We start from the raw sequence: 22,685 nt of genomic DNA, 5'->3' as shown, positions 1-22,685 counted from the left end.
TGGCCATGCTAAAATTGCCCCTTAGTGTCCTGAGATGCATAGGTTAGAGGGATTAGTGGATAAAATATGTGAGGATGTGGGGGTGGGGCCTGGGTGGGATTGTGGTCGGTGCAGACTCGATGGGCAGAGTGGCCTCTTTCTGTACTGTAGGGTTTCTATGATTTCTATGATCTTCAAACAATAATCAGCAGAAACAGTCATCCATGAGATAAAATATTTAATTCTCCAGGTACAGCACATCTGAGGGAACTGATTTTGAAGGCTTGAATTTATTTTCCCAAGAGTTTAACTAGCATCTTGCCATAAGGAAATGATTTTATTGGCATGAGAGTTGGCAATAAGAGGAAGATAGAATGATCTTGCTATAATTGCAGTGTGGCAGATGTTCATCTGTCCGATGCGTAGGTAAGATTGGGCAAGCTCAATCATGGATGCATGAATCCCCTGTTGGACGTTTCTCCCCATTCATTTCTTCGCTGTGCTTTATTTAAGCAACATCTTACAGTCAGTTGAGAAACTAGATCACCATTTGATCTTTAACATGTTGAAGCTGGCCACTACTGCATATATATTATTTTCTTGTAATGTGAATGCAGTGGCAAATGACAAGTAATTCAGGCACGTGCTTCAAAAGAATGCTGCACAAATATGTAAATCAGGCCCATTATCATCTGGCAAATTCAGTTATCTGTAATCAAAATAGATTCCTTATTAATTTCTGTAATCTATAAAGGTGAGTGAGTAAGAGCGGCACAGTGGCACAGTGGTTACCACTGCTGCCTCACAGCATCAGGGACCCGGGTTCGCTTCCTGACTTGGGTCACTGTCTGTGTGGAGTCTGCATGTTCTCCCTATGTCTGCATAGGTTTCCTCTGGGTGCTCTGGTTTCCTCCCACAGTCCAAAAGACGTGCTGGTTAGATGCATTGGCCGGTCTAAATTCTCCCTCAGTGTACCCGAACAGGCGCTGGAGTGTGGCGTCTGGGGGATTTTCACAGTGACTTAATTGCAGTGTTAATGTAAACCTACTTGTGACACTAATAAATAAACTTAAAACTTAGAAAGAAACTTTAAAGTGTTATTTTTAGCATGTAAATGTTTCAGCAAATCTTCCTTATGTAGAGTTCTTGCCTTTCAATTTTCAGCTTTCTGCATAAAAATTGCTACTTACAGAAGAAGAACAGAATTTTTTGGGACTTAAAGCACCATTGAGAGAAGTTAATTACAGAAGCACAGATTGCCGGGTGTTCCTTCCAGCAAGTCTGCCAGGAATGTCTCTTGTGCAATGTGAAGGGGAGTGTCATTGGCATCGAGTGCCAAGTCTTTCACCTCGAAGCTTCTGATCAGTGCTCAATGATGCTCAATGATTTCACCAAAACAGGGGGAGGAAAAGCACAGACACCGTTCCTAACCTTCAGTGCCTAATCGGAGCTCCAACATGCTTCTCACCCTCTTAAAGCAAGATGTATAATTAATGTTTCACAATGTGCTTTGGATTTTGGGGGGCTCTAACTTGGTATCCTGGACTCAGCTCCCCCAACAGCAAATATTTACAAGCTTACAATGTCTTCTTTCACTTTAACACAGTGATATTCTCAACTTTCTTATTTCAGCTCCCCCACCCCCAACCCCCACAACTGCTCGTCTGCAGAATTTACTTAATTGTTTTATATTAAAAAATTATGCAAAATGCCCATGAACAAAGAACAAAGAAAAGTACAGCACAGGAACAGGCCCTTCGGCCCTCCAAATCGATCATGATGCCCTAATTAAACGAAAAAGAACCTTTGGCCCTTACTCGGTCCGTACCCCTCTATTCCCTCCTCATTCATGTACCCATCTGGATGCCTCTTAAATGTTACTAATGTGCCTGCTTCCACCAGCTCCTCTGCCAGCGTGTTCCAGGCATCCACCATTCTCTGAAAAACTTCCCCCTGCATATTTTCCTTAAAATTTCCCTCTCTCACCTTGAACCTGTGCCCCCTTGTAATAGATACTTCCACACTGGGAAAAAGTTGCTCACTATCCACCCTGTCTATGCCCCTCATAATTTTGTAGACATGGAGGCCACCAGAGGACACATTCCCATCTTTAAAACTCTCAGCTTCTGAGGAGAAAGTCCTGCACTGATGTGGACGCACTTACTCTTCCCAAGGGAGATGACAAGGTTGGCAGGATACTGCCTGTGTTATTTCTGTGACTAAACATTTACACTCTACCCCAGTGAAGCGTTACACAGTGACAACCTTTCACCGCTTTCTCTAGCTCTTTAATCCCAAGAGAGTAATACTCACTCAAGAATTCTTAGCTTCTACTCTTCTTTCCTGTAGATCCACCACAGGACAAAGCAATTGTGATGTGGGAAAATACTTTTTCACACTATATGCAGGACACGCTCGCGAATGCAGTGGGAAATGAGTTTGGATTCTCCTCAAAGTCAGCATCATTCCACAAGGACACAGCTGTCCTCAATGATATCATTGGGCATTTGAAACAAGGGTTGTAGGATGGGTGGATTGAGAATCAGCATCTGAAGCAAGAGCATAGCAACCAGGCTGGCACACACTGTGGCCTGAATGGGTGCTTGGCATCCCATTAGATTGTTTGAAATTGTTAATGACTGCACTCTTACAAATATTTTCAGGAGAACATAAGAACATAAGAAATAGGAGCAGGAGTAGGCCATCTAACCCCTCAAGCCTGCCCCGCCATTCAATAAGATCATGGCTGGTCTGAAGTGGATCAGTTCCACTTACCCGCCTGATCCCTATAACCCCTAATTCCCTTACCGATCAGGAATCCATCTATCCGTGATTTAAACATATTCAACGAGGTAGCCTCCACCACTTCAGTGGGCAGAGAATTCCAGAGATTCACCCACCCTCTGAGAGAAGACGTTCCTCCTCAACTCTGTCCTAAACTGACCCCCCTTTATTTTGAGGCTGAGCCCTCTAGTTCTAGTTTCCTTTCTAAATGGAAAGAATCTCTCCATCTCTACCCTATCCAGCCCCTTCATTATCTTACAGGTCTCTATAAGATCCCCCCTCAGCGGCATGGTAGCACAGTGGGGGCGGCATGGTAGCACAGTGGTTAGCACTGCTGCTTCACAGCTCCAGGGTCCCGGGTTCGATTCCCGGCTCGGGTCACTGTCTGTGTGGAGTTTGCACATTCTCTTCGTGTCTGCGTGGGTTTCCTCCGGGTGCTCTGGTTTCCTCCCACAGTCCAAAGATGTGCGGGTTAGGTTGATTGGCCAGGTTAAAAGATTGCCCCTTAGAGTCCTGAGATGCGTAGGTTAGAGGGATTAGCGGGTAAATATGTGGGGGTAGGGCCTGGGTGGGATTGTGGTCGGTGCAGACTCGATGGGCCGAATGGCCTCCTTCTGCACTGTAGGGTTTCTATGATTTCTATGATTTCTAAATTCCAACGAATACAAACCCAATCTGCTCAGTCTCTCCTCATAATCAACACCCCTCATCTCTGGTATCAACCTGGTGAACCTTCTCTGCACTCCCTCCAAGGCCAATATATCCTTCCGCAAATAAGGGGACCAATACTGCACACAGTATTCCAGCTGCGGCCTCACCAATGCCCTGTACAGATGCAGCAAGACATCTCTGCTTTTATATTCTATCCCCCTTGCGATATAGGCCTCCACAACACGTGTACACGCTGGGGAGTACCTGGCCTGGAAGTTCTGAGTCCTTTCAAAGAAGACTATACGCTCATGAACCCCAAGTCTTCCAGGGCTATAGACAGAGGAGAGATTGGAGGGAGGCCTGGGCTCAATCAGCTAATAGAGGGGACTGGGCAAGCTGAAGGTTAATGGAGGGTCGACATGATCCAATAAAGCTGGTTAATATTGTTCAGATATTGGAACCCTGACAAGTTTTCTCATCTGAAGCTTCAGAGGATTGTTCCAGTGTACACAGTATCTGCAGAGTTTCATCACTTCTGGACAATAGGATGGATGATGAGCGTCTTGTAATGGTGCTGATTTGACGAGGTTCTTGATGACTACTAACACTCTTACTCATGTCTTACAGGTTCAGCCACTTTGTTCAGCCTCTGCCAGAAGCCACACTGCCCCTTCCCTCTGAGGAGGAGGAAGAACCCTCAGAGGATGTAGTGTCACATCCTCTCTCAGCACCAAGATCATTGCAGATACCAGCAGCTCAGCAGGAATTAACACATCAGAGAGGGTTATCCAGCCTCTCACTGGATATTCAGTGAGAAATCTGTGAAGATTTGGCAAATACACCAGAGGGTTTGCTCTGGCCTGGACTGTGGAGGTTCCATCCAGGCCGTGTGCACTGCGATCACCCATTCTTCAGAGCTCCATGTTTCCTTCATGGACAGACTGTCGACTGTCCTGGAGGGGCAAAGTACACTAGAGATGCAACCATCGGGATGTGCTCCGACATGTGCACCATTGCCCTGGCTCTGAGGCTCAGGGGCACATGGCCAAGGCAACAACGGAACTGGGAGCTTGGGTATGGCACAGTTCCTGGACCTCGCTGGTTGGCAGGGAGGACCAGCCAGTATCCTTGCGGCAGAGGATGAGCCGCAGTTTCCCCCATTTAGAAGCAGCTGTCAGGGCTGATGAGGGCCGGATCTTCTCTGTCCACCCGCCATTGACACAGTCACTGTGTACTGCCACAGTGACTGAAGGTTCTCATGTATCTCAGCAGGAGCTTGCTGACGGGCTGGCCATGGCTACAGAGAACTCCCACCGAGGTCATTCAGGGCAAGGGAGGTGGCAGATCACCATTCAATGAAATCATGACTGAGCTGATATAATCCTCAACTCCACTTTGCCACCTTATCCCCATAACCCTCGATTCCCTTATTGATTAAAAATCTGTCTATCTCAGCCTTGAATATACCTAACAACCCAGTATCTACAGCTCTCTCCGGTAAAGAATTCCACAGATTCACGACCCAGTATCATCCACGTAGCTGATGGCATAAGCACTTTGTGAGAAGCCTTGGCTAGCCTTGATGTTGGGGGTTTTTCAGAAGAACCCAACTACAGCGAGTCATGCTCGAGGTGGAACTAAATGAAAGCAGGAATGCCAGGGAGATCAAGCGACAGCGAAGCATAATTTACTGCACCTTCCAGGATCTCATCAATCAACTCTTACAGACCTGGCACACACAGATAACAACTGTGGGAAAAGGCTTTATCAGCTTCAGGCCAACAGAGAGCTGAATGCATGGCTGTGCCAACTACTACAAGATCACTCGCAACTTCACTACAAGTCTGACAAATTAATTATATCCTCAAATCCATCTCCAACCCTTTCCAGATATGCAATGTCATCCTATAAGAAGGCTGTTCTGGAGTGGCAAACATGGCCACCGTCCTCACTATGGACCGAGATGGTACTATCTCCGTTTCCCCAGCCATGAGACAGAGTGTCAATGCTAGCTGCTTTGTCACTTGTCTGAAGTCACATTTTCATGCCTTTACATTGGGTTTTCTTTTGCATAACTGTTACTCGTCAATTCTTTCCCCAATCGCATCATCCAGCTAGATCTTTCCATACAGGTTTCATTTTGTTCTGGATTTCATCCCCCTGCCTCCAATTGTTGATTAACAACTTTAAAGGAACACAAGTTTCTTCTCTCTGCTCCCCTCATAAAAACAAATAGTGTAATTAATATTTGCATATTCACTGCCCCTGCTTCAGCTCAGCAGCTGTTGACACTCACTCAGGCCTTCACTGCGTCAATACTTGACTATTCCAATGCTCTTCTGGCTGACCTCCCATCTTTCACCCTTCAGAAACTTGGGGTCATCCAAAACACTGCTGACTGTACGCTAACTTGCACAAAGTTTTGATTAGCCATCATCTCTCGGGACTCACTGACCTACAATGTTTCCCAGTCCAAGAACAGCTAAGTTTTAAACTTCTCATTCTTATTTTCAAATCCCTCCATTGTCTAACCCCTCCCTCTGCACTCCTCCAATTCTGGCTTTATGTACATCCCTGATTTTACTCACTCTGTCACTGATGACTGTGTCTTTAGCTGCTTAAGTGGCACGGTGGCACAGTGGTTGGCACTGCTGTCTCACAGCGTCAGGGACCCGGGTTCAATTGCTGGCTTAGGTCACTGTCTGCGCGGAGTCTGCACGTTCTCCCCGTGTCTGCCCGAGTTTCCTCTGGGTGCCCTGGTTTCCTCCCACAGTCTGAAAGACATGCTGGTTAGGTGCACTGGCCTTGCTAAATTCTCCCTCCGTGTACCTAAACAGGTGCCAGAGTGTGGCGACTAGGAAATTTTCACAGTAACTTCATTGCAGTGTTAATGTAAGCCTACTTGTGACACTAATAAATAAAAATAAGCCCTAAGCTCTGGAATTCCCTCCTTATTCCTCTCCCTCGCTTCCACCTCCTTTAAGACACTCCTTAAAACCTTTGACCAATCTTAATATCTCGCTGTGTAGTTCAGCATTACATTTTGCTGCATCATGCTTTCATTAAACACCAAGTGAGACATTTTATGTTAAAGGCATGTTGGTGTTGTTGTAAACCTCAATACACTTCTCGATAAATATTGATCCAATCCTCCTTTAAGCTGTCAATTGAGAACTGGGTGAATTACAAGTCTGTTCCACATGAGGAGAAAGGTTTGGAGGAATGACTTATGTAGAGCTTTGAGATTAGAGAATCCCTGGTGAGCCTGAGACCATTGCACTGTTTAAAGAAAAACGAATAAACATTTGAACCAGAACAAGATATAGTCCGATAGAAAGGAGCTCAAGCGGCAATGTTCTGAAATACCACATGGTCAAATGCCTTGGCGAAATCAATGAAGACGATATATGGAGGTCACCATCATTCACAGCCTTTCTTCTGCAGCTGTCAGGCTGAGAAGGTCACGTCAATTGTAGATCTTCCAGTTCTGAAACCACTCTGGGCTTCGGGACAGATACATTCATCCAGGATCTGCAATCTGACGAGGACAACACGGGAAAATACTTTTCCTACAGTGATCTGTACGGTGATGCCTCGATGCATGATAAAGATAATGTCTGGCTGCTTTCCTGTACTGCAATGAGTTTTCTTCAACCCCTCTTCCCCCTCCCCATCATCTTCACGTCCAGCTACATGTGCAAGGAGCTCCTGGACTTCTTGTCACTAAGGTCGAGACAATCTGATCAGCTGCCTTTGTCACTTCCTCCTTTCCACTACTTCACCTGGCCAAATTTCCTTGAATGCTTACCCCTGCCCAAGGCCTGAACTCACATTTCCAGTTCCTCTGCTTTGAGCTTATCTTTGAGACGCATCTCCTTTTCGGTTCCAAAGGGGAGTCAGGTTGGACAGGAAATGTGAACAGTTCTTGTCTCTCCACAAATGCTGCCAGATCTGCGGAGCTTTTCCAGCAATTTCTGTTTCTATTCCATTACAGTGATGTTAGCCTTGAACTAGTGGGCATTTTTCCACTTTTGCTTCCCATATGTTGAGCGTGTAGTGTTGTAAGTGGTGTCTTGAAATGTTCCACTTCATTGCTGCACTCTGTGTGGGAATACGGGGGACTGCCTGTTCAATTGTGTCAAGGAACCGTTGGTTTTTATCTTAACTCCTACACCCCTGAGCCCTAGGTTATTCATTAAACTGAATATATAAACATAAAGAAAAATTAAAACAGCCCCAGTGACTTTCTTAGCCTCAATACTGAAACGGTCAGAATGACAATGAGCTAGTCCAAGAGCACAGTGGTTAGCACTGCCTCACAGTGCCAGGAACCCAGGTTTGATTCCCGGCTTGGGTCACTGTCTGTGCAGAGTCTGCACATTCTCCCCGTGTCTGCTTGGGTTTCCTCTGGGTGCTTTGGTTTCCTCCCACAGCGCGAAGGACGTGCTGGTTAGATGGATTTGCCATGCTAAATTCTCCCTCAGTGTACCCGAACAGGCGCCGGAGTGTGGCGACTAGGGGATTTTCACAGTAACTTCATTGCAGCGTTAATGTAAGCCTAATTATGACACTAATAAATAAACTTAAACCTCGACCATTCAAAGTCCACTTGCCAACCAATCAGCAGTCTCTTCTTATACAATATAAAGTTGTTGTTTTCCCTGACATTGATGTTCTTATGATTGCCCTGATAAGTTCAAGATGAAAAGCTTCGACAGGATGTCTTTTTCAGCAATATAAGTCTATGTTATTTCTTTCTTAAAATATACAATAATGCTGAAGACAAATGTAGCTTCAAGACCCACTGCACACCTTTCCTTATCAGCACTGCAATGAGCTGAGAAGCATGAAATTGAAAAGTACCTCCCACAAAGGAGGTGGGAGCCCAGGTTAGATCATAGCTACAAATTCTATGATGCTCTCCCAGCAGCTCTACATGGGGCACATTGCCAGTGATCTGTACCTTACTTTCTTCACCAAAAGCATCAGCGCATAGCGCAGTTAAGAGAGAAGTGAATCTTCTATCTATATACTACCTTAAAATTAGACAAAAAATGCATCCATTCATTAAAATAAGAGACTGATATCAAGTGAATTGAAGACCACCAGTGTTAAGATATCAAACGACACACTTGAGCTCTGTTATTCCATAGTTGTTGAACTCATCTGCACTGCACATTTGGAATACTGCACTGTACTGTAATGTATTCCATTTGGCACTCTGACTTTAGATTCTTCCCTGATTCCGTTTGCATTCAGCTTGCCGTCCTTCCTGCAACTAAGTACTCTGAAAACTTCAAATAACACCTCCCACCTGGGGCCACTTTTTACTGGCAAACCCATCACAATAAAGTTAATGGATGGTAGCGAGAGATGTGAATGACCACCCACCCGTAAGCTGCAAACTCGAGTGCAGATTTCTAACTCGGGATTTCTCTATATCTCCATTCAGAGGGTTTCTATGGTGGTTTCTGTTCATGCGTAACGCAGTAAAAAACTGAGCTTTTCTTCAACCACAACACAGTGGATAGCATGACGACATCAAAAGGTGGTTAGCAATCATAGAATCACTACAGTGCAGAAGGAGGCCATTTGGCCCATCGAGTCTGCACCAATCTCAATCCCACCCAAGCCCTATTCCCGTAACCCCACATATTTACCCTGCTAATCCCCTGACACTAAGGGACAATTAGCATAGCCAATCAACCTAACCCACACATCTTTGGATTGTGGGAGGAAACCGGAGCACCCGGAGGAAACGTACGCACACACGGGGAGAATGTGCAAACTCCACACAGACAGTTAAAAATGGCGCCGTGATCTCTGTGGAGCCAGTGTTGCTGGCTATATCAGGCCCTGCCCCGCCAGAGTGACAGCGTAAACCATAACCCCAGATTCTGTGCACAGAGTGCCAGAGAATCTGGAAAGAAAACTCAGCAATGCAGCTGGAGAACTCCACGCTGGTTTTCTCGCCTCAGCCAACTCTCTGTGCACAGAGTGCAAAATTCCACCCGAAGTCTCTATGTAGTAAGCATATTGAATACTCCAGTACAAGTTCCACTATGTGGAAACTGCGGCGTACACCCACCTTCATAATATACATATTGAAAAAGTTTTAGCACCTGGGTCTCTGATGTTTGAAGGTTACCAGCGCAAATAATATTTTAAAGCTCTTGGCTGCAAATTCCTGTAATAAAATCAATTAAGCAGCATCAATATGGCCAAAATGAAACCTTGTCTGACAAATTTGTCAGAGCTCTTGAGGGCACTGAAAGCAGGGTAAATAAAGAGGAACCAGTAGCTGTAGTGTATTTGGATTTCCAAAAGACATTGGATAAGGTGTCACATAAAGAGTTACTACACAAGAGCTCATGGTGTTTGTATTTTTATTCCAATTCAATCAAATCAAGTCCGATTCAGAGTCTCAACAAGTCGAGACATTTCCGATCCAAGCTGACAAGACAGGGCCTTCACACCTGTCTTGGGCCTGATCTACATGAGCCAAGCTGATTGGAGGAGGGGGAGGTTTCCTCCTCCAAGGCTTGATCTTATTTGCATCCTAGCCAAAAGGCCGAGATGCCGCTTTTAAAAATTGCTTCATATGAATATGAAGATTAAATGTAATCTAATGGCCTCAACCAAGTGCAGCATCCGATCCATACTTCACTTGATCTTAGCCAAAAGGCCGTGTTTGGGCATGGATCGAGGATCAGCGAACCAACAGAAAAAAGCACTGGGAAAAATGGGTAATTGCCCTGTTGGCAAACTAACTCATGGTGTGCCATGGTAAGAATCATAGAAACCCGACAGTGCAGAAAGAGGACATTCGGCCCATCAAGCCTGCACCGACAATAATCCCACCCAGGCCCTATCCCCGTAACCCCATGTACTTACCCTGCTAGTCCCCCTGACACTAAGGAGCAATTTAACAAGGCCAATCAACCTAACCTGCACATCTTTGGAGTGTGGGAGGAAACCAGAGGAAACACACGCAGGCATGGGGAGAATGTGCAAACTCCACACAGACAGTGACCCGAGGCTGGAATTGAACCCGGGTCCCTGGTGCTGTGAAGCAGCAGTGCTAACCACTGTGCCACCATGCTGCCCCGTGCTGTGGCCTCAACCATTTACAATCTATATATTTGGATGAAGGGACAGAGTTAGGTTTTTGATTCAGAAGGGAGTCAAAGGTTATGGGGAATAGGCAGGAAAGTAGAGTTGAGGCCAAGATCTAATTAGTCATGTTCTTATTGAATGGCACACCAGGCTTGAGGGGCCGAATGGCCTACCTTTGTTCCTTAGTTCTTATTTTTCTTATGTTCTTATGGCATAAATTACTGTTTTCAAAATGTGTAAACTGGTACTGCATGAAAACTTACTTGTGTTTGTGTATGTGATAATTACATCATAGATCATGTGAAGTTATTAACCCGGGGCGATGTATGACCTACTTCAGCAAGCTGCATATTTCATCAACAAATGATGTCTCTCCCAAAACAGAATGTCTCAGGGTTTAACTCTGGAGAGGGTTGGGGTTTTGGGAGGGAGTGGGAGGGGGCTGCTCAGAGCCAGGCTGAAGACAAAGTTTTTAAAGAGATTTTTGAAGCAAGTGAGAGAACAGGCAAGGCAAAATGGTTCTAGAAGAAACTACCAGAAGACAGAAGAAAGAAAGCTGAAGAGATTGGTCTCCAGATGTGGAAAGGAAAGACTGGGGCGAACCCCTAAAATGGTATCATTAAGTACTAACTAATGTTTAACGTTGGCGAAACTAAAGTGGAGATTTTAACTTCCTCCCACCCAGAGAAAATGGAGAAATGAAGTTAAAATCAGGATGACCTCCTCATAGTTCCATTCCTCCTCTCTCACTATTTCTCCTGGGGACTTGTGCTTTGTGGTCCAGGCACTGGCCTACAGGGTGGAGCAGGCACCATTGACACTCCACTCAGTTAAACCTTGTGGACATAGGGGAAGGTTGTGGCGAAGGGGTAGAGTCACTGGACTGACATTCCAGAGACCCAAGCTAATGCTCTGGGGACCTAGGTTCAAATCCCACCATGACAGATGATGGAATTTGATTTCAAATTTAACAACTCTAGAATTAAAAGATGACCATGAAACCTGTGCTGATTGTTGTAAAAACCCAACTGGTTCACTAATGTCCTTTAGGGAAGAAAATTTGCAGGTAACTCCAGATCCATAGTAATGTGGTTGACTCTTAAAAGCCACTCAGTTCAAGGGCAATGACGGACAGGCAATAAATGCCAGTGATGCCCATATCCCATAAATTAATGTATTAAAAAAACCAGGAGGGACAGACCTGATAAGGTAAGTGTTGAAATTATCTTTGCATAATGCGTGTTGATACAGGTCCCTGCATGGGCTGGTCACCTTGTTAAATTTTACCCGTGAGACTGTTTATCTGCCTGGAAAGTTGAAACCACTACAGTTGGAACTGTTCTGACCCAGTGGGGAAACACATCTGATTGGTCCTGACAGCCTCTGCCCCCACCTTCCAAATTACCTCATTGATTGGTACCAATAAGCTCCAGTCCAAGTTGGAAGAAAGTTGTTTTTCTTGTGAAATACAGACAAGTTGAGACTTGGGTTGAGATACTGATCGGCTTAGAGAAAAGCAGTCAAGCACACCCCCTCCTTCAACAATGCAGCAGCTTTTATGGAGCGTAATTTCTTCCATGTATCCACATTCTTGGAGGATGAAATCAAGAAATAGTGGAAATAGTACCCCAGGTCTTTATTGGCACCACGCTAGCTTATAAAGTGATAATTGATTAATCCTAAATTACTATAAATAAAAACAGAAACAGCTGCTAAATGCACAGAATGTAAGATTTGCCAATCTTCCAGAGCAGCAAACTCACAGTCAATCTTTTGGATGAGCCATTAAACATGAGATATCCATGTCATATCATTTCTCACCAATCCAGGGCCATCAACAGATCCTGGTTTAAAAGAATCATTCTCATTAGGTTGTAATTCAAGTGGCAAAGCAGGACCAATCCTTTATCATCTAGAAACCTTCTGTGCTCCTTCATCCCTTCGGGGGAGGCAATGGTTGAGTGGCATTATCACTAGACTATTAATCCAGAAACTCAGCTAATGTTCTGGGGACCCAGGTTCGAATCCTGCCACAGGATAAAAAAAATCTAGAATTAAGAATCTACTGATGACCATGAAACCATTGTCAATTGTAGGATGAACTTAACTGGTTCACTGTTGTCCTTTAGGGAAGGAAATCTGCTGTCCTTACCTGATTTGACCTACATGTAACTTCAGATCCACAGCAATGTGGCTGACTCTCAACTGCCCTCTGAAATGGTCTAGCAAGCCACTCAGTTCAAGGGCAACTAGGAGTGGACAATAAATGCTGGCCCAGCCAGTGCCGTCCATGTCCCATGAATGAATAAATTGAAAGAAAAATTAAAAATCGAACCAAAAATACAGGGCACTCTTTTCAAGGGAAAATTATCTTCAAAAGCAGAATCAGAAGTGAATCCACTGTCACATAATTAAAGCTCTCCACCCACTGACCCTTTATATTTGTATCGCCAATGTTCCTTTTGCTGTGAATTCTCAGAGATGGTACAACTGGTTAACTATAAGAAATGAGGGAGTTGTTTACTTTGTTCAGATGCCACAGTAAAAATTCCTACTATTTGACCTTGGAATTATCTATTCCTGCATCAGGCTGACATTGCTGCTCAATATCTATCCCCGGTTGATTTCAGCTGTTATTTAGAAAGCATTAGGCAAGTCGTCTACTACCTTCACACACAGGAATGAAATTGAGAACAGGTTGCTGCAAATTCCTCAGGGAATTGCATTCAGTTTAGAGCATTCTGACCCAAAAGAAAATGAGATCTTTCCGAGTTTGAAAGTACATACAGTTCTTCTGATGGCTTGATCCAAGAACACACGAACATCAGAAATAGCAGCAGGACCAGGCCAATTAGCCCCTCGAGTCTGTTCTCTCATGCAGTGAGCTCATGGTTGATCTGTTTGCGACCTCCACGCCACCTTCCTGCCTGACATACATCTCCACTCCCTTGTAGATCAAATATCTGTCTAACTCCACCTTCAATGTACTCAAGGACCCAGCTTCCACTGCTTTCTGCAGTCGAAAATTCCAAAATGTAATGACACTCTCCTCATCAAATTAGGATGTGATAGAATACTCTCCACTTACCTGGATGAGTGCAGCTCCTACAGCACACAAGCAGCTCAAAATCATGCAGGACAAAGCAGTCTGCTTGATTGACACCCCATCCACCACTTTCAACATCCACTGCCTCCACCACCGGCGCTCTGTGGTAGCAGTGTGTATCATACAAGATGCGCAGCAGCAACTCAACAGCACCTTCCACCACCTAGAAGGACAAGGGCAGCAGGTGCATGGAAACACCACCACCTGCAAGTTCCCCTCCAAGTCACTCACTATCCTGACTTAGAAATATATCACCGTTCCTTCAATGTTGCTGTCAAAGTCTTGGAACTCCTGTACCTACACCACACCAACTGTAGCGTTTCTCACCATCACCTTCTCAAGGGCAATTAGGGATGGGCAATAACTTCTGACCCAGACAGCAACGCCCACAATCATGAAAGAATTTAAATAAACAAATGGCAGACTCCTTTTCAGTAACAGTGGTGATTACTGTGAGCTATGTGAAAGGAGATCACATAGGAGATAATATTTGGTTATCTACCAGATTCACTGTCACTACAGCTATAGTAAAGGCCCCTAGGTCTCGATTCCCCCAGGAGAAGAAACATTCTTTCAGCATCTACCCTGAAAAGCTGCCTCAGAATCTTGTTTGTTTCAATAAGATCATTTCTCATTCTTCTAAACTCCAATGGATAAAGGCCCTACCTTTCCTCACAATGCAATCCCTTCACCCCAGGAATCAACCTAATGAACCTTTTCTGAACGGCTTGTGTAATGTGATTATATGCAATTACTCTGGACAAAAGAAGTATATCCATTCTTAAACATGGAGACCAAAACTGTACACAGTACTCCAGGTGCGGTTTCACCAATGCCCCGTACAGTTTTAGCTAGAATTCCCTTTTGTTACACTCCATCCCTCTTGCAATGAAAGCCAACATTCCATTTGTCTTCCTAATTACTTGTGATGCCTGCATGCTACCTTTCTTGTGATGCAGGTAGATGCCTCTGTACCACAACATTCTGTAGTCTCAATCCTTTAAATAATATTCTGCTTTTTTATTCTTCCTGCCAAAGTAGATAACCTCACATTTTCCCACATTATATTGCATCTGCCAAATCTTTGCCCACTCACTTAATCTATCTATTCCCTTGCAGATTCTTTGCACACAGTTCACAACATGCTTTCCTCCCTATCTTTATATCATCAGCAAATGTGACTATAATCCATCATTTACCAATTAATACACCATGCTCTTTCATTCAAGTCATTCATATAGATTGTAAATTGTTGAGGCCCCAGCAATGATGCCTACCACACTTCACAAGTTATAGTTTGTCAACCTGAAAATTGCCCACTTGTCCTGACTCTCCATTTCCTGTTCATTAGTCAATCCTCTATTAGACAGGAAGGAGCAAGCGACCAATGGGACTGATTCTATCCACCCATCCTCACCCCAAGTCCTCAATGAAAATCATACATTACATTGGTATCCTTTAAGAAATGTATTAAAGAATGAAATAACCGCACACCCCATCCCTCAATTATCCCCTCTGAATCCCATGGTACAACTCCATTCCCCCTGGAGCGCCACTCCCCCAAACCCTATGGTACTGTGCCACTCCCCTGAACCCTACAGTACTACCCCACTCCCCTGAACTCTAAAGTACTACCTCACCTCCCCGAATCCCACTGGGTTCCTCCCATGGGAGTCCCCTGTGCTTGGATTCCCACAGACTACACCCTACCTCCCTCGACTACACCCCCACCCATTGACTACATCTCCCACACCTCAACTACACCCCCGCCAACGACCGCACCCCCCCCCCCCCAACCACCCTCCCCACCACCCCACTGATCACCCCCCTGGGAACCTGAGCCCTCCACTGATCACCCAACACCAGCAAGTGACCACCCCTCCAACTGACCACCCACTCCCCCCACCTTCCTGCCAGGCACACCACCCCCTCCCACCACCCCACTGACCACCCAACAATTCCCTCACCACCAACTCCACCCCACTCCCGTCCCTCCATCCCCAATCCTACCCTCATACCTCACAATCTTACCATCTGTCTGGCTCCTGAAAGTGGCTGGACCTATGGTAGCTAGTGTCATTAAAAAGGGGGTGTGGCTTCCTTACCTCCAACCCTCCTGCCCTCGACACAAGGCCTCGGGATCCCACTGCTCTTCAATGTTCTCAGCCATCCTGAGTCGGAAGGTCGGGCGAGAAAAGAGCGGCTTCATTTCTAGCCAAGTTAGTAGGAATGGAGTAAGTCCAGGGAAATTACCGGCCAATAGTCTTTCCTCTCTCCTGCCTCAGCACATGGCACCTCTCTGTGGTAGTGTTTGTTCCTCAAATACACTTTTATCTCGCTCTCTCCCCGTCAGGTGGAATGTTTCACGGAACAGCCTTCCCGAGTGACTAATTTAAATGTTAGTCAAGCTGAAATTATTTGAATTGAGGCCCCCTGGTTGGGAATTAAATATTCCACAATACATACTGTCAGCCCATTGCTCTATTCCAAGAGCAATTCAAGTGTTTAAGACACATTGTAAAGTCGTGTTGACAAAATTCCTCGCATTTTTTCTTCGTCATCTGAAAACTTCTCGTTCCAGTAATAATCAGAACAGGAAATCAGTTTACAGTTAGGGAAGGAGACTAGTCATCTAATTGTATCTGTGTTGGCTTTTTGCTGTAGCAATCTAAACTAGTTCCACTGTCCAGCTCGCTACCCATAGATGTGGACTTTCCACTCCTTTAAATATTTATCCAATTTTCTTTTGAAAGATACAATGATCCCTGGGGAAAAACGTTCCATGCTCCTTAACACTTGCATGAATAAATCTCTCCTAAACTCTCTTCTTTATTGCTGACACCCAAAGGAAATAATCCATCAAAATCCATCAACTGTGAAACGTTTCTACCCTCTCTTTAATTATTCTTGTTTATGGAAGCTTTGTATAATCAATACGTATTATTAACACATATTTCACTTTATTTTCATGGGATCGGGGCATTACCGGCTAGCCAGTATTTATTGCTTTCTGAAACTGCTGCAGTCCATATGGTGTAGGTACACCCACAGTGCTGTGAGGGAGGGAGTTCCAGCATTTATCCCAGTGACACTGAAGGAATGGCGACATAGTTCCAAGTCAGCCTTTTTTTCACATTCTCATTTAGCCATTCTAAACTTCCATTTTATTCCCCGACTATGGGTAGAATTTTACAGCCGCGCTCGCCCCAAAATGGGAAAATCCCAGCCAAGGTCAACAGACCTTTCCATGGTCCGCCACTCGCCCGCTCCGACTCCTGTGGTGGGCAGAAGAGGAAAATCCGCCCCAGGCCTTCTTTCTTCCTTCATGACTCTTTTTAATATTGTTAGCTCTAACCTTATTATATGCCTCCCTTTTAAATGTCAGTCAGTTTTAATCTCTTTATTTATCCCTGGAATTCTTTTTCTTGACACACGTTTTCACCTTAAAGGAAGACAGTTAATTTGTCCATCTCCTATTTGAAAATTTCACCCTGTTGATCTATTTGCTAACACTTTAAGCCAAGTTAATTTGAGTCCAACTCATTGGACATTTTGGAGCTTGATCTATATCCAGATATTTGACTCTTAGCTATCCTTTTCTATTCATATGTTGAACTTGTTGAGATTGCCTTTGCCCATTTATTCTCCTAGTCTTATATTTGTCATTTGCCCGATTTCATTTCCCAAAACTAAATCAAGTAATTCTTCTTTGTACAATGCATTCACATTTTACGATTTCCCTTCCGACTTCTTATCACTATCCATATTAGCCTAGGTCGATCCCTAGGACTTCCAGTGTTCCAGCACACTGATAGAATCCTACATTAATATTACTTCATTCCACTTTTCATTCAACCCAAGCTCTTCCAAAAAAAGTTATAAGCAGGAATATTAAGGTCCCAGACCTGACATCTTTGTAATGGTTATTAATAGATAAGTGTCAGCACTGGGAATAATCACTATGTATAAAGTGTCAGCAGGCTGTATAACAAGTGAAGGGATAACCTAAGAACTGATGATTTAAGGCAGAGAGATAATTACAAAGAATCAATCATTGTAATTACGCATCTGTCCCTGGTCCCTCTGCTCCTACACCCCCATTATCATTGTATCCGTTATTTGTGTTATATAGAAACATAGAAAATAGGAGCAGGACTAGGCCACTTGGCTCTTCGAGCCTGCTGCAATATTCAATATGAACGTAGTTGATCCTCTATCTCAGCGCCATGCCTCTTGATGCCTTCAGAGCCTAGAAATCTATTTTCTTCTTAAATATATTCAGCGACTTGAACTTCTGCGGTAGAGAGTTCCATAGATTCACCACCCTCTGGGTGAAGAAGTTTCTCCTCATCTCAGTCCTAAATAGCCTATCCCATATTCTGAGACTGACCGCTTGTTCTGGACCCCCTACCAGAGAAAATAACATCCCAGCATCCAGCCTGTCCAGCCCTGTCAAAATTGTATACATTTCAGTGATATCCCCTCTCATTCTTCTAAATTCCAGTGAATACAAGCCCAGTCGACCCAATCTCTCCTCATACGGCAATCCTGCCATGGTGATAGATTGGAAATGTTGACGTACAAAGATACCTAGGTGTCCTTGTACAGGAATAAATCTGGTGAAATGTCGCTGCATTCCCTCAATGGTTGACATATTCTTTCTTTGGAAACCAAAACTGTACACAATACTCCAGGTGTGGTCTCACCAAGGCCCTGTACAGCTGCAGTAAGACATCCTTGTTCTTGTACACCAATGCTCTTGCAATGAAGGCCAACATACCACTTGCCTTCCTAACTGCTTGCTTGCTTTCAATAACTGATGTACAAGGACACCCAGGTACCTTTGTACGTCAACATTTCTAATCTATCACCATTTAAATAATACTCTGCCATTCTGTTTCTCCATCCAAGGTGGATAACTTCACATTTATCCACATTGTACTGAATCTGCGATGTATTTTCCCACTCTCTCAACTTACCTTGAAACCTCTTAACATCCTCATCACTTACATTCCCATCAAGTTTTGCATTGTCAGCAAACTTGGAAATTTTACATCTGGTTCCCTCATCCAAATCATTTATGCATAGCGTGAATAGCTGGGGCCCAAGCACTGATCCCTGCAGAACCCCATTAGTCACTGCCTGCCACCTCAAAACAGATCAATGTATTTGTATTCTCTATTTCCGTCTGTTAACCAATTCTCAGACCATGCCAGTATACGACCCCAGTCTCAAGTGTTTTATTTTTTCGCCCTAACCTCTTATGTGGGACTTTATTAAAAGCTTTCAGAAAGTCCAAGACACCACATCCACTTGTTCATTGTTATCTATTCTACCAGTTACATCTTCAAAAAACTCCAATAGGTTTGTCGGACATGATTGCCGTTTCATAAATCCATGTTGACTTTATCTACTTATATTGATATTTTCTAAGTGTCCTGTTATCACCTCCTTTATAATGGCAATTTTCCTACTACTGATGTTAGACTAACTGCTCTGCTATATTTCCCACTTTCCAATTTGCCGGGACTGTTCCAGAATCTGCAGAAATTTGGAGGTGACAACCAACACATCTACTATTTCCATGGCCACCACCTTAAGTATCCTGGGTTGCAGATTAATGATCAGACCCAGGAGATTTATCAGCTTACAGTCTCATTAATTTATCCAGCACTTTTTTTTAGTAGTAATGTGGTTGACTCTTAAAATGCCCTCTGAATGACCTAGCAAGCCACTCAGTTCAAGGGCAATTAGGGATGGACAGTAAATGCTGCACGAGACACTTGGTTCCTTAGCATTTTTGGGACGTTATTTGTATCTTCCCCCACGAAGACAGAACTAAAGTAATTGTTTAATTTCCTTGTTCTTGATTATAAATCCTCCCATTTCAGGCTGTAAAGGACCTACATTCATCTTCACTGATCTTTCTCTTCTTACATACATATCGAAGTTTTTACAGTCTGCAGTAGTGTTACTTGCAAGTTTATTCTCATCGTCTATTTTTCCCCTCTTAATCAAACTTTTGGCCCATTATCAAGGATTTCATAGCTCAGCATTTGGAAGGTAGTGGTATAATCAGACAAAGTCAACGTGGATTTACAAAGGGGAAGTCATGCTTGACGAATCTATTGGAATTATTTTAGGATGCAACTAGTAGAGTTGACCAAGGAGGACCAGTGGATGTGGTTTATTTAGATTTTCAGAAGGCTTTCAACAAGACCTCACATAGCAAACTACTATGTAAAGTTGAAGCACACGGGATTGCGGATAGTGACTTGAGCTGGATAGAAAGCTGGGTAGCAGATAGGAAGCAAAGAGCTGGCATAAATGGGTCTTTTTCTGATTGGCAGGCAGTGACTTGTGGGGTTCTGCAGGGATCTGTGGTAGGACCCCAACTGTTCACATTATATATTAATGATTTGGAAGAGAGTACTAAATGTGTGTAAATGGAAAAGTAGAGAAGTGTTGTTGCAATTGTTTAGTGTGTTGGTGAGACCACATTTGGAGTAGTGTGTCCAGTTTTGGTCTCCTTATTTGTGGAAGGATGTGGTGGCATTGGAGGCAGTTCAAAGGAGGTTCACCAGGTTGATTCCAGGGATGAAAGGGTTGATGTATGAGGAGAGATTAAATAGTTTGGGCTTGTACTCACTGCTGTTCAGAAGGATGGGAGGGGATCTGATCGAAATGTATAAAATTTTAAAAGGAATTGGTGAAGTAAATGTAGACCAAATGTTTCCTCTTACGGGGCAATCAAGAACAAGAGGTCACAGGTATAGGTTGTGAGGCAGTAGATTTAAAACTGAGATGAGAAGGAACTACTTCTTGCAGAGGGTGGTGAATTTGTGGAACTCGCTGCCCCAGAGCGCGGTGGAGTCTGAATCGTTGAATGGTTTCAAGAGGGAGATAGACATATTTCTAATAAAAAAAAGGAAAGAGGATATGAGGCACTGATGGGGAGGTGGATTTGAGACCAGGGAGAGATCAACCATTATCTGATTGAATGGTGGAGTAGGCTCAAAGGGCTGAATTTGCCTTCTTCTGCTCCTAATTCCTATGTTCCTATGTATTATCACCAAGTTTGCAGAAGATACAAAGTTGGATGGGTGTGAGCTATGTGGAAGATGCAGAGATGCTTCAGTGTAATTTGGACAGGCTGAGTGAGTGGGCATATGTATGACAGATGCACTATAATGTGGATAAATATGCGAAGATCCACTTTAGGAGCAAAACTAGGAAGGCAGATTATTACTTGAATGGCTGTAAATTGAGAGAGGTGGATACTCAGCAACACCTTGATGTCTTTATGCATCAGTCACTGAAAGTAAGCATGCAGGTACAGCAGGCAGTTAAGAAGGCAAATGATATGTTGGCTTCATAGCAAGAAGATTTGAGTATTGGAATAGGGATATTTTACTGCAATTTTAGAGCATTAGTGAAGCCACACTTGGAGTATTGTGTGCAGTTTTGGTGTCCTTATCTGAAGAAGGGTGTCCTTGCAATAGAGGCAGTGCAGCGAAGTTTTACGAGGCTGATTCCTGGGAGGGCACATCTGTCACATGAGGAGAGACTAACTCATTTAGGATTGTATTCATTCGAGTTAAAAAGAGTGAAAGGGAATCTCATGGAAACTTCTAAAATTTTAACAAGATTAGACAGGGTAGATTGAGAATGAATGTGCCCGATGGAAGGGGAGTCCAGAACTAGGGGTCATAGTTTGAGGATAAGGGGTAAATCTTTTAGGACTGAGGTGAGGAGAAATTTCTTCATCCAGAGAGTGGTGAATCTGTGGAATTCGCTACCATAGAGTATAGTTAAGGCTAAAACATTGTATGATTTCAAGAAGGAATCAGATATAGTTCTTGAGGCTAAAGGGATCAAGGGATATTGGGGGAAGGCGGGATCAGGATATTGAATTTGATGATCAGCCATGATCAAAATGAATGATGGAGCAGGCTCAAAGGGCCGAATGGCCTTCCCCACTTCTATTTTCTATGTTTCTATTGTTGTGGGAAATTCACCACTTCGGAGTCAGACTTGGAGGTTCAACAAAACAGTTTTATTCGGACAAAGCTTTGGGAGAAGCACTGGTACTCCGCAGTACTGGTAGTTACCTTCTCAACTACACAATGGTAGTTGAGCATCTTTTATACTTTTTAGATAATAGACAGTACGGACATTAGTCGTTAGCACATCGTTACAAGTTGAGTAGACAGATACGGACATCGACAGTTAACACATCGTTACAAGCAGACAGGTACGGGCATTGACAGTTAACACATCATTGTACATAGAGTGGATACATTTATGCAATTATGTCCTCTATCAATGACTGGTTTCGATATGATGTGGAGATGCCGGCGTTGGACTGGTGTAAACACAGTAAGAAGTTTAACAACACCAGGTTAAAGTCCAACAGGTTTATTTGGTAGCAAAAGCCACACAAGCTTTCGGAGCCTTAAGCCTCTTCTTCAGGTGAGTGGGAATTCTGTTCACAAACAGAGCTTATAAAGACACAGACTCAATTTACAGAATAATGGTTGGAATGCAAATACTTACAGCTAATCAAGTCTTTAAGATACAAACAATGTGAGTGGAGGAAGCATTAAGACAGGCTAAAGAGATGTGTATTGTCTCCAGGCAGGACAGCTAGTGAGACTCTGCAGGTCCAGGCAAGCTGTTGGGGAGCACTTCAGCGGTCACGGGCATTCGGCCTCTGATATTCGGGTAAGCGTTCTCCAAGGCGGCCTTCATGACACACGACGGCGCAGAGTCGCTGAGCAGAAACTGATAGCCAAGTTCCGCACACATGAGGACAGCCTCAACCGGGATATTGGGTTCATGTCACACTATCTGTATTCCCCACAGTTTGCCTGGACCTGCAGAGTCTCACTGGCTGTCCTGTCTGGAGACAATACACATCTCTTTAATCTGTCTTAATGCTCTCTCCACTCACATTGTTTGTATCTTAAAGACTTGATTAGCTGTAAGTATTCGCATTCCAACCATTATTCTGTAAATTGAGTCTGTGTCTTTATAAGCTCTGTTTGTG

The 22,685-nt window shown here is 43.9% G+C and overlaps 1 protein-coding gene across 4 annotated transcripts in view; it reads right to left on the bottom strand.

The window, feature by feature from the left end:
* The window catches only part of dennd2b (DENN domain containing 2B), a 415,361-nt gene that overhangs the window by 161,286 nt on the left and 231,390 nt on the right, over positions 1 to 22,685 (bottom strand). The window contains exon 1 of one of the 4 annotated variants that reach the window (XM_078220725.1): positions 13,318 to 13,436. The exons of the other annotated variants lie outside the window; for them this stretch is intronic. Within the exon in view, the coding sequence (XP_078076851.1) occupies positions 13,318 to 13,355 (38 nt within the window). The 5' untranslated portion in view covers positions 13,356 to 13,436. Of the gene's footprint in view, positions 1 to 13,317; positions 13,437 to 22,685 lie in introns of those variants that run through there. 4 annotated transcript variants of the gene reach the window in all.

Source organism: Mustelus asterias, chromosome 9 (genome assembly GCF_964213995.1).
Source record: "Mustelus asterias chromosome 9, sMusAst1.hap1.1, whole genome shotgun sequence".
In the NCBI taxonomy this organism is placed as follows: Eukaryota; Metazoa; Chordata; class Chondrichthyes; order Carcharhiniformes; family Triakidae; genus Mustelus; species Mustelus asterias.
This window is presented reverse-complemented; position numbering and strand designations above follow the sequence as displayed.